The following is a 12,015-nucleotide window of genomic DNA, read 5'->3' as shown; positions in this document are numbered from 1 at the left end:
CGCGCGCACTCCTCCCCCCCCCCCCCGCCGGTCACCCACAGAGCCAGCAGTCCCTTCTCTCTGGTGTGTGTGTGTGTGTGTGGGGTGCACATGATGACACCCCCTCTGGAGGCTTCCAAGGCTGGAGACCTGCCTCTGCCCAGCGACCCTGGAGCTCCTTGGGAGGCCTCCCGTCCAAAGACTAACCACGGCCCGCCCTGCTCAGCTCCCAAGGCCTGAGAAGACCAGGCCAAGGCCAGAGACCTTGAGAGGTGGTTTGCCCAACAGCCTGCCTCTGCGTAGCCACCTGGGACTTCCCTGGTGGTCTCCCGTCCAAGTACGAACCAGGGCCGGCCCTGCTCGGCTAGTTCTGATGAGATCGGGCCAGCCTGGGCCATCGAGCTCAGGGCAAGACACAAACAGAGGTGGCTCCCCGTTGCCTGCCTCTGCGTAGCCACCCTCGGCTCCCTTCGTGGTCTCCCGTCCAAAGACGGACCAGGGGCAGCCCTGCTTAGCTTCCAAGCGCTGACTTGGCCAGGCTAGCCTGGGAGATCCAGGTCAGGGAAGAAGGGGGGGGGGTCTGCCCTCGCCTGCCTCTGCGTAGCGACCCTGGACTCCCCTGGTGGCCTCCCATCCGAGTGCTGACCAGGGCCGACCCTAAGGGGTGCAGGAGCTCATTAGCATAACTTATTAGCATAATTTATTTGCATATGCCACACCCCCTGACATCACCGGAAGTTGTCAGAAGGCAACACCCACCGCTCAGGCTCCACTGGACTGTTTTGGATTGCTAGGGGGGGGGGGGGGGGGGGGGAGGAAGCGGAGCCCCGTGGGAGGCACTCCTGGCCTTTGTCTCTCTCTCTCTCCTTGCAGGACGCGCGGCTGAGCGCCAAGGTGGCCCTGCGCAAGAAGGCCCTGCAGGTCCAGCTGGACCTGAGGAGGTAGGGCAGGCCTGGCCTGGCCTGGGGGGGAGGCGGCGGGGGCAGCGGAGGGCGGAGCAGACAGAGGCGGCCTCTGCTCACGTCCCCCTCCCTCCCTCCTCCCTGCCCCTTTTAGGTTCCGGATCTCCTCCAACCAGTCGGCCCTGGAGTCCCTGGCGGTAAGTGCCGGGAGCCAGAGGGGCGCCGCCCATGAGCTGCCCAGAGAAGACCCCTGGGGGCAAAAGGGACCCTTTCCCCCGGCTGGCCACCCTCTTCTCACCCACCCGCTCTCCCCCCCCCATTTCCCTCCAGCTGATCCCGCTCCAAGGGCCCCTGAAGACCCTGCTGCAGTTGGCCATCATGCCCCTCATTAATGGTAAGAGCCGGCTTCGCGAGGGCCGGGGGGGGGGGGGGGGGGGGGGGGGGGGGAGTGGAACTGGGTAGACAGCCCGGGAAGGGCCCAGGCGGAAGCCCCTCGCTTGACACCGGGCTGGGGGCCCTCTCCCCCCCTCCTTGCTCTCCCTGCAGAAAAGATGTGGGAGGGCGTCCAGGTCCCCCTCCCCGAAGGCATGGACTTCACCAAGGAGGTGGTCACCAACCACATGGTAGGTCGGGGGGGGGCTGGTCCTGCTGGTGCCGTCTCTCAGGGTCAGATGAACCACGAAGCAGACGAAGCAGGTGCTCAGGGCGCCAGGGCCAAAGGGGGCACCACAAAGTTGGGAAAAGGGTGAAAAGCTTAGCTTGTACAGTATATGGTGTTATCATAAGAGAGCCAGTTTGGTGTCATGGTTGAGTGCGCGGACTCTAATCTGGGAGAACCGGGTTTGATTCCCCACTCCTCCACTTGCACCTGGCTGGATGGCCTTGGGCAAGCCGTAGTTCTGTCAGAGCTGTCCTTGAAAAAGAGCCGTTTCTGTCAAGAGCTCTCTCAGCCCCACCGACCTCACAGGGTGTCTGTCTGTTGTGGGGAGGGGAAGGGGAAGGAGTTTGTCAGCCGCTCTGAGACACCTTTGGGTAGTGAAGGGCAGGGTATAAATTCAATCTCTCCAGTTTGGTGTTGTGGTTAAGTGCACAGACTCTAATCTGGGAGAACCGGGTTTGATGCCCCACTCCTCCTCCACTTGCACCTGGCTGGATGGCCTTGGGCAAGCCGAAGTTCTGACAAGAGCTGTCCTTGAAAAAGAGCCAGTTTGGTGTCGTGGTTAAGGGCGTGGACTCTAATCTGGGAGAACCGGGTTTGATTCCCCACTCCTCCTCCACGTGCACCTGGCTGGATTTGTCTATCTGGTCAGACAGGTCAACAGCTAAAATGGACTGGGGGGTCAGTGTGGGAAGGAGCGGGGGGGGCACCAAGATTGGTCAGTCCCTCCCTCCCTCCACAGGGCTACCTGACCATCGAGGCAGACCTCCACTTCTCCAAAGGCCTGAAGGAAGTCATCGAGAAGTACCGGGCAGCGTCCGGCCCCAGGCCGACCCCCCAGGCTGCCTGAGTCCCCCCCCCACTTGCTTTTTACTGAAGGGCAGGGCCCCCCCCCCCAGTCCTGCGCCATCCTGACAGCTCCTCTCTGTTCCAAGGCCAAGGAGGCTGGAAAGCAGCACCAATAAACAGGTCTCCTCTAATGTAGAGGTCATGGGGTCACTCTGACTGGGGGCGGGCTCAGACCTGCAGTGGGAGGAAGCCGTCACAGAGAGCATTTTTCTCAGGAACTTGCAAAAGTCCCGACCAGGCGCAGAAAGACCACAGAACTACCGCTTTTGGTGTGGGCCACCCCCTCCTTCTACCATGTTGCTCAAAGGACTAGGAGGTGGACACAAATGGTGGTGGGTGGAGGGGGAGAGCAGCCAGCGTCCACGGTGTGGAACCCCCCCTCTTCCCATTGTGACAGCCAGCCGGGGTATGCAACAGCACAAAACCAAAACAGGACCCACAGTAAGTAGGAAATACTGAAAACCAGCAAATACCGCGCTACAGACGATTACAAAGTAACGCAAGTAATTTTTGTATATTTTTTCGTTTTTATATTATTTCTCTATATTTCTTATAAATTATTCACCATTATATTATCATATAAACATTAACACATAGAATCATATATCCAAACATCTAAGCATCATCTTTTTATGTACCACAAAAGATATTGCACAACCCCTTTATTAATACCAGTCCTCCTTAATTGTACAAAAGTTTTAAGAGGGAGGACTCCTTTAAGCCTGTTTTGAATAGGTGCTCAGTCTTCTTCCAACAGAGGTCCGGATAGCCTCCCATTTCAGGGTCTTCCTCAGGGAGTTCAACAGGCATTTCCAAGCACGAGGTTGCCAAATACCAAAATATTTATCCAAATTTCACCAATGAACGCTGCAAAAAGGCTCTCTGAGTGAGCTCAAGGCTTCCTCAAAAGTGAAAAGCACATCTGTAGCACGGCATTTGCTGATTTCTGGGGTATGCAACAGAGCTGCATTAGCACCAGTGCCTGAGCTTTGTGCTCCACACACCCCTGACAGGTAGGCTCAGACGTGGATAGAGTTTGGTTAAATGGGAGGGAGGAGTGAGGCCAGCCAGAGACAGCGGGAGTCCTCCCAGGGGGAGTGGCCCAGGCCCCAGCGCTTCAAGGACCCTGCAAAGGGCCCATACTCTTTGAAGAGGGACCCCCCCCCCCAGTGTGTGTGCCAATACAGACTCTAGGGCAGCACCCCTTCCCTCCCTGCAGGTGGGCCAAGCCAGTCTCTCTTGGTGGGAGGGGGGACAGCTTGTGACCAACGGCACATTCCACAGTTGTGCTGCTCAGAGGGGCAGGAGCATCCCCCCATCTCTTCTCTGGGAAGACTCACACTTTCCCACGATGGAATGCGGAACACAACTTGCCCAGGCCAGCCGTGGTGCTAGAAGGAAGAAGGTATCACACCTCCCCCACAGTTCTGGCAGGGTTATGAGCTGGGGGGAGTAGTGGGTTCTGTCCTCCCCCCCCATTATCAGCTTCCCCATTAGGCCCCACGAACACTGAGCGAGGGAACACAAGGTCCTCCGCCACAGCTGCCTTTGACCACCCAAGGACTTCCCTGTAAGTAAATGTACGACAAGAGTGTATTCCACTTGCGAGTTAATGAATTTGGAGCTAAATAATATAGTTGTGTGTCTCCGCCCCCCCCCCCAATGCCAGCCACACCTTTGGCACGTCACAGAATTTGTAAGAGTCCAGCGGGCGATTCTGCGTTGGCTTCTCCCCTCCATTGTTTTACCAAAGGTGCAGCTCAAAACCACATCCAGACCCCTTGGGGCAGAACTTGCTTAACGGAAAAGCCACACAGAAGAAACATCTGATGTTTGAGAGCCTCTAAACATGAATATTACACACGTACGTTTACTAGAAGATGTGGAAATTTGCTTTTTATTAAACATTAAATGAGAGTGCCAAAAATAACAAAAGGGGTAAAAACAGATATTGATAATGATATTTATTTATCCAATGATACTTGTGGGCTGGGGGAGGGGGTTTTTTTGAGAATGCATTTAAAGTTAAAGTTGCTTTCTTTGTCTGTTCTCCTCCACCCCACCCGGGAGGGGATATGTGTGAAAGAGCCGCATGTGGCTCCCAAGCCAGAGTCATCCCTGAAAGACCACAAATACAGAAGGTACCATTAAACCCAGTGATCAAAGAAAATGAAAGTGGCATGCAGTGTGGAGGGTACCATAAAAACCCGATGATCAAAGAAGAAGAGATTGGATTTATACCCAACCCTTTACTACCCCCAAAGGAGTCTCAGAGTGGCTTACAAACTCCTTTCCCTTCCCCTCCCCTCAACAGACACCCTGTGTGGCAGGTGGGGCTGAGAGAGCTCTTGACAGAAATGGCTCTTTTTCAAGAACAGCTGTTGTCAGAACTACGGCTTGCCAGGTGCAAGTGGAGGAGTGGGGAATCAAACCCGGCTCTCCCAGATTAGAGTCCTCTGCGCCCTTAACCACGACACCAAACCGGAAAGTGAAAGTGGCCTGCAATGCAATGCAGAGGGGGATTTCTGTCCCAACGTGGGTTTGGTAAAACAACGGAGGGAAAAGCCAATGTGGAATCGCCCTTTGTCACCTTTAAGACGAACGGAAGCTTAAATCTGGGCACGAGCTTCCGTGTGCGCACAAACGCTTCTCGAAGAACGCTGATGCCCAGAATTAAACTTTGTTGGCCGTCAAGGGGCCTGACTGGACCTGAGCTCTGTTCTGCTGCTGCTGCCCACCTGGAGGTGTCTGAAACGGGAAGAGACCGACCTTCGGGGCTGAAGCCTGACTCAGCGCAGCAGGTGGAGAGGCTGTCCCACAGGCAGAGAAGAAAGGGGCACTCCAGGAAGCGACCACTCCCCTCCCCCTGGCTAAGTGGGGCCTGGAACCAAGGCAGCCTCCCCCCACCTACACCCACACACAGGCTGAACGGAATCCGGAACACAGCAACTTCCTCTTTTTTAGATTTGCCTGGTTCTTCCTTCCCTGGCCACAGATGCACACTCTCTGCCGCCGCCCCCCCCAACCAGGCAGCCCTAGAGAAAGGGGGGGGTACCCTCTGATGCGGGAAGAAGGAGACACAGACTTGCAGTTCCTTAGGAAAAGGGTTTAATTAGCATGCTTTACACCCCCACCGGAGGTCCGCAGACGGGGGGGGGTGCAGTCAAACCCTGGCCCAGCCAGGCTGCCCTTCAACCTTCGATTCAGGTTCCTTTATCGTCTTGAGAGATTGAGAACTCGGGCTAAGCCCCCCCTCCCCCCCCGGCGGAGGCCCCTTCCCCCTGCCCAGAGGCAGTGCAGCAGAAGCAGCAGGGGGGGAGGCGCCCTGCCACGGACACCCCCCGGCCACCAGGGAAGCCCAGGACGCCCGCGGGGCGGAGGCGGGGTCAGTGCAGAGGGCCGCCCCGGCTGGGGAGTGGGAGTGCAGGATCCGGTCTTCGCAGTCACCACACTTTGCCATCACAGCAGCAGCAGCCCCGCTTGGGGGGGGGAGGGAGACGTGAAGCCAAAGCACCCCTGGGCACGCTAGAAGGGCTTCTTGTTGATAAAACGGTCAAACATGTTGAAGGCGGCTCGCGGGGTGTCCGTGGGCACCATATGGCCGGCACCCTGCAAGAGAGGGGGGCACGAAGAGTCACGGGACAGCCACTCCGGAGCACTCCTCGCCTCAGTGGGCCCCCCACCCCCCTCCACTCGGGCCTGGGCTGACTGACCTCCAGGGCCCTGCACGCTGACGGCAGAGCTGCCCACCTGGGTCAGAACGAGAAGTCTGCCTCCACCCTTCCTTACCGAGGAATAGAATCATAGAGCTGGAAGGGACCTCAAGGGCCATCTAGTCCAACCCCATCCACCATGCAGGAAATTCACACCCTCCCCCACCTTCATTCCCAGAAAATGCTCCCCCTCAACCCTCCCGGATCCCCGGCCAAACCGGCCTGGAGAACAATGGCTTCCTGACCCCAAAGGGCCGATCAGCATTTCCCTGGGCGTGTCAGAAAGGACCGCGAGAACTAAGCACTGAAGCCGTAACCCTTCCTGCCCTCCCTCTCGTGATCTGCCCGAGTTCACAGAATCAGCACTGCTGTCAGATGGCCATCCAGCCTCTGTCTGAAAACCTCCCAAGAAGGGGAGCCCACCACCTCCCCAGGAAGCCTGTTCCACTGAGGAACCCGTTCTGCCTGTCAGGATGTTCTTCCTAATGTTTAGCCGAAAATGCTTCTGGTTTCATTTCAACCCGTTGGTTCTGGTTCCGGCCTTCTGGGGCCACAGAAAACAACTCCGCACCATCCTCTACATGACAGCCCTTCAAGTACTGGAAGATGGTTCTCCTATCACCTCTCAGTCGTCTCCTCTCCGGGCTAAACAGACCCGGCTCTTTCAGCCTTTCCTCACAGGAGGAAAAGATCACAAAGGAAGGCACCTGGCTCCAAGAACAACCACCTAGACTGCTTCTGACAGTGGCGGGTCCATTTAACGACCACCACGAACAGGCAGCGTGGGGTCTACTTGGGTGCCTTATCTTGCCCCAAACCATCCAAATAGATGCTGCCTGCCTGTCTTGTGGCAGGGAGTTCTGCCATTAAGCCACCCTGAGTCTGGGGCCCATGAAATCAGGTTTACTGAGGGGTTCAAGCCCCTCGTCCCGTGTCAGAGAAAGCACCCCCGACCCTTTCATCCCATCAAGGTGAATGGGGAACAGGCCGGGAGTACCAACTCACTTCGAGCTCACCTGGCGGGGGGGAGTGTGGGAGAAACCTGGGGCTGGAAGGGACCCCCAAAGGTCATCTGTTCCAACCCTCCGTGGAAGGAAGGGGATTCACAGTCCTCTCCCTCCCCCCCCCCCCACCCTTTGCTGGGCTCCAACACCGTATGGGGAGCTCCAGCCACACAGCATCCCCCCTCTCCCTCAAAAGAGGCCCCCGCTACCTTGATAGTGAGGAATGAGATGCCGGTGAACTCCTTCACAAAGCCTCCAATCTGGTCCTGCCCGCTCTCGTCTGTGTAGATCCAGGGCCGACGACTGACTTCCACCTGGGGGGAAAAGAAGAAGAAGAGAAGAAGAGATTGGATTTATACCCCACCCTTCACTACCCAAGGGAATCCCAGAGCAGCTTACAAACTCCTTTCCCTCCCCCTCTCCACAACAGACAGACACCCTGTGAGGTGGGTGGGGCTGAGAGAGCTCTTGAGAGAAACTGCTCTTTTTCAAGGACAGCTGTGCCAGAGCTTGTGACTGACCCAAGGTCACATCAGCAGGTGCACGTGGAGGAGTGGGGACTCAAACCCGGTTCTCCCAGATCAGAGTCCGCACACTTAAGCCACGACACCAAACTGGCTCTCCAACCAACCCCACCAAACTGGCAAACACCCCCCCCCCCCCCAGCCTTAGATCACCCGGCTACGACTGTGTCCGATTAGCTATGCAGATGCCTCTGAGTTAAGGAACCGGCTGCCCAAGAAAGCAGGTCCTCTGTAGACCAGGCCTTCCGGCCAAGGGAAACCAGACGCAGGGCGGGAGAGGGGTGCGGAAAGGCTGGCCCGGTGCGCCTCCAGTGAGATCTGCTAAAGGGCTGAGCGAGCGGCTCCCCTCCTGCCGCTCACGGCAGGCTGAGAATTAACAGACTCTACGAGGGCTGCAGCTACTCTGGGGCCCAGATCAGACCCACGCTGCCATTTCCAGAGTGGTCTCGGCCCCCTCCCTCGAGGGGCAGCAGCCTGAAACTTGAGCCTCGCCAGCCCCACCCACCCTGATTAACTTGGTATTGAGAGCACTTGAGTGAGGCACACTAGTTCACTCCTTGGCAAGAGACCCTCAGGGGGCTGGCGAGAGCTTCGTGCTGGGTTGAGAAGCAGCAGAGGGGCTCAGAGAGAGGAAGGCAGGTGGGGACGCGACCCCTCTGGGGAGCTCTTGCTTTCGGCAGCTTCGCCTTCACCAGGGTCTTGCAGCCTCCACGAGAACCAGGCAGCTTCAGCAACACAGTTGCGAATACAAGGAGATCGGGGCTTGCTTAAAAAGCGCAGTGGCAGCAGTCGCTGCTCTCCCCCGCCCAATCCCGTGCATGAGTGATTAACACATGGAATTAACTGCCACAGGAAGTGGTGGCGGCTACAAACATGGACGGCTTCAAAAGGGAATTAGATAAGCATGTGGAGCAGAGATCCATCAGTGGCTATTAGCCACAAGGTATAGATAGGAGCTCTCGGTCTGGGGCACATGATGCTCTGTCATCTTGGTGCTTGGGGGGATCAACAGTGGGAGGGCTTCTAATGTCCTGGCCCCACTGCTGGACCTCCTGATGGCACCTGGTATTTCTGGCCGCTGTGTGACACAGAGTGTTGGACTGGATGGGCCATCGGCCTGATCCAACATTGGCGTCTCTTATGTTCTTATGTTAAAGCCGCACAAGCCCACCTTCTGGCCCAAGGAGTTCACGAACCATTCGTCCCCCAGGAAGTTGCAGGCCATGTCCACGTCCCCGTTGTACAGCAAGATGCGGTATTTCTGTGGGAGATTTCGGCCAGTGAGTGGCAGAACCAACCAATGCCCCCCTCCCCTGTGGCACAGAAGTCAAGCCCCCCCCCCATCCCACCCTGGGCAGAGGTGGCTCCTCACCATGGTGCCAAGCAGCTTCAGGTACTGGTCAGTCATCTTGCTGAAGATGCGCTTGTAGCCCCGGCTCACAGCAAAGCTGCACGGAAGGAGGAGGAGGCAGCAGAGTCAGGCCCTCTGAAGCCACTGCCCCCCCCCCCCACACACACACACTCCTGTGCCTGCCCCAGCCTCTCACCTGCACATCTCCCACTCGGGGGCGTCCTGAGCAATGTGCAGGGCCCTGCGCACCTGCTGGTCATTCATGTAGTTGGAGGGAGCGGTGGTGTTGGTGCAGGGGGGGTCCAGCCGCACGCCCTTTTTGCCGACGGGCACCGCAAGCAGGTTCTGGGAAAGAGGAGCGGGGGAAGGAGCGTCCAGCAGTTACGTTCGGTTTCAAGCCTGCCCTTTCTCACCGTCGCCCTCGCCCAAGCTTAGAAGGAGAACCAGGCGTGCGCAGATGGGAAAACCTGGGAGAGCAGACAGCCCGTGGTCGGGCTTGGCCACCGGCCTCCCAACTCTCGCCTGTCGGGTGCAGCCGGCTCCTTGTTGAGCCCTGGATGCCGACGGATGGGAGCGCTGGCGTGGGAACGGCCGCCAGGAACCGCCAAAGGGGCCCCCGGCTCCACAACCAGAGGCCGGTTCTCAGAAATCACAGGAACGGTGGCACTCCTGGAGACGGGGCGCTCTGCCACAGGGAAAGGGCCTTCTAATGCCTCTCCTGCACTTTTCAGCCCAGCCCACCCCCCAACTCCATGGTCCAGTTGTCAAAGCCCTTCTCCCCTATATACTCAGGAGGGGTGGGCATGTGCCCACTGGAGGACAGGAAAGCCACACACACACACACACACCCCTTCGACATGCTCTCACCTGCCTCCAGGAGTAACGGATCGGCTGCCTTATGAAGTTGTTGCCCAGATCGTGGGTGACCAGCTTTTCGTCGTGGTAGCTGGAAGCAAAGCCAAACACCTCCTGAGCTCAACCCTGGGCTGTGGGGCTCTGCTCCTCCCACCCACCCACCCAGCATTGAGGATGTTCAGATTGGGAAGGGACCTCCGGGGTCATCTAGTCCAACCTCCTGCACAAGGCAAGAAAATCCACAAACACCTCCCCCCCCCCTCCACACCCGCAGTGACCCCTGTTCCAGGCCCAGAAGATGACAAAAGACCTCCAGGATTGCTTCTTGACCCCAACATGGCGTGTAAGCAAGGGCCACGGGAACTAAGCCCTGAGGCAACCCTTCCTGCCCTCCCTTCTCCTGATCTGCCTCCGTTCACAGAATCAGCATTGCTGTCAGATGGCCATCTGGCCTCTGTTCAAAAACTTCCACCTCCCAAGGAAGCCTGCTCCACTGAGGAACCACTCTATCTGTCAGGAAGTCCTTCCTGAGGTTGAGCCGAAAACTCTTCTGATTTAATGTCAACCCGTTGGTCCTGGTCCGACCTTCTGGGGCAACAGAAAACAACTCTGCACCCTCCCCTATAGGACAGCCCTTCAGGTACTTGAAGATGCTGATCCTGTCCCCTCTCAGTCGTCTCCTCTCCCAGTCACTCAGACCGCACCCAAGGGAGGCACCTGGCAGACAGCTGGGCGTACCTGTAGCTTCCGGGCACTCCGCCGGCACACGGGGCATAGAGGTTGTAGATATTGAGGCCCGACTCGTCTACGATGCGGATGACCTCTACCATCTGCAGTCAGCCACAAAAAATGGAATACTGGGATCCAGCCCAAACACAGGGAGCCAGGACAGACCCCACCCCACTGAACACACACCACGGCACAGGACGCAAGAGCCTGGCCAAGCCCCAGGGGAGTGGAAGAGAGCCCCCCCCCCTTGAAGCCTGCTACCCTACACTCACAGAGAGAGTGCAATTCAGACTGGAGCTGTCGTGGAAGTTGCATTTCCCCTGGGAGCAGCAGAACTTCTGCAGGTCTGTCCACAGCCTGCGGGGGGAGAGAGACAGCCACATCAGGGTGCAATTCTCTGCCACCCACCCAGGAGCTGGCAGCCGCCATGGCACCGTGCCCCCCCTCCTTCAGGTGCCACTGCCCCCCCCCCCCCCCAGCAAAGCAGGCCCTCACCTGGTGCCCAGGAGGCCGTGGTAGTAGGCAAAGTACACCAGAGAGTTGTCGTTGGTTTCGTAGCAGGAGAGTCCGTTCCCCACCGCCAGTCCCTGGCAAACACAGGACAGCCGTATCAGCACGGGACCCTCACCCCACCCCCCTCCCACAAAGGACCCTGCGATCTCGCCGGAGCCTTCTTGTGCAACTGATCTGGGAGATCACAGATAAGGGCCTCTGTGGCTCACCTCCCCCACGCCAGGGGTGCCTGGCCCCTCCCTGATGCGTGACACGTGATGACCCCACCCCACCCCCCCACACACACGTATGGGGTTTTCAAGGCAAGAGACATTCAGTGGTGGTTTTGCCATGGCCCGTTTCTGTGTTTCTATCCCAGAATCCCCTGGTGGTCTCCCATTCAGTACTAACCAAGGCCAACCCTACATGGCTTCCAAGACTGGCTAGACAGTATTTTTTCCTGCTACAGTATCTCCCCCCCCCCTCCCCCAGCTTAATTTTTGTAATAATAGGAGAGTGAGCAATGGATGTCCTGAGACGTTTATAGAGTGATTCTGCCCTCATCTTTGGCTGCCTGTGACTTCAATCGTTTCTAAAGCCACTCTGAGTCCAGGGTTCCAGCAGAAAAATACCACATCAATATCCTACGAACAAATGCACACCGGGGGGCCAAACTGGGGTGGGTCTTCCATGTCTCACTCCATAACCCACAGCAGGTAGGCAGGCTCTGCATGAGGCCAAGTCATGGTCAGCAGAGCCACAGAGAATAACCTCCCCCACCACACACACGCAAAAAAGGAAAGAATCTATTGTGGCCCTGAATTCCAGACGATCAGGAAGTGCTTTTGCCTATTCTCAGGGTTCTTGCCACGCCCCTGACACCTTCGGGACAGGAAGAAATCTGTTCACTTCCTCCAAACGGCTCGCAGTTCCCGTCCAAAAGCAGCCCTGAGGCTCTG

The 12,015-nt window shown here is 57.6% G+C and overlaps 2 protein-coding genes across 2 annotated transcripts in view; one reads left to right on the top strand and one right to left on the bottom strand.

Moving 5' to 3' along the window:
* Positions 1-2,910, top strand: part of PLTP (phospholipid transfer protein) — a gene marked incomplete at its 5' end in the record, with an annotated part of 4,327 nt that extends 1,417 nt beyond the window's left edge. The window contains 5 exons of the mRNA XM_015412323.1: positions 853-920; positions 1,036-1,078; positions 1,212-1,275; positions 1,428-1,504; positions 2,282-2,910. Of these exons, the coding sequence (XP_015267809.1) occupies positions 853-920; positions 1,036-1,078; positions 1,212-1,275; positions 1,428-1,504; positions 2,282-2,389 (360 nt within the window). The remainder of the gene's footprint in view (positions 1-852; positions 921-1,035; positions 1,079-1,211; positions 1,276-1,427; positions 1,505-2,281) is intronic.
* A 2,569-nt stretch (positions 2,911-5,479) lies between these two features.
* The window catches only part of CTSA (cathepsin A), an 8,076-nt gene continuing 1,540 nt past the window's right edge, over positions 5,480-12,015 (bottom strand). Inside the window, exons 6-14 of the mRNA XM_015412322.1 lie at positions 11,060-11,151; positions 10,837-10,921; positions 10,574-10,665; positions 9,848-9,926; positions 9,177-9,325; positions 9,002-9,077; positions 8,801-8,890; positions 7,315-7,419; positions 5,480-5,997 (exon numbers count right to left, since the gene is read on the bottom strand). Of these exons, the coding sequence (XP_015267808.1) occupies positions 5,914-5,997; positions 7,315-7,419; positions 8,801-8,890; positions 9,002-9,077; positions 9,177-9,325; positions 9,848-9,926; positions 10,574-10,665; positions 10,837-10,921; positions 11,060-11,151 (852 nt within the window). The 3' untranslated portion in view covers positions 5,480-5,913. The remainder of the gene's footprint in view (positions 5,998-7,314; positions 7,420-8,800; positions 8,891-9,001; positions 9,078-9,176; positions 9,326-9,847; positions 9,927-10,573; positions 10,666-10,836; positions 10,922-11,059; positions 11,152-12,015) is intronic.

Source organism: Gekko japonicus, unplaced genomic scaffold (genome assembly GCF_001447785.1).
Source record: "Gekko japonicus isolate JY-2015 unplaced genomic scaffold, Gekko_japonicus_V1.1 scaffold3673, whole genome shotgun sequence".
Lineage (NCBI taxonomy): Eukaryota > Metazoa > Chordata > Lepidosauria > Squamata > Gekkonidae > Gekko > Gekko japonicus.
This window is presented reverse-complemented; position numbering and strand designations above follow the sequence as displayed.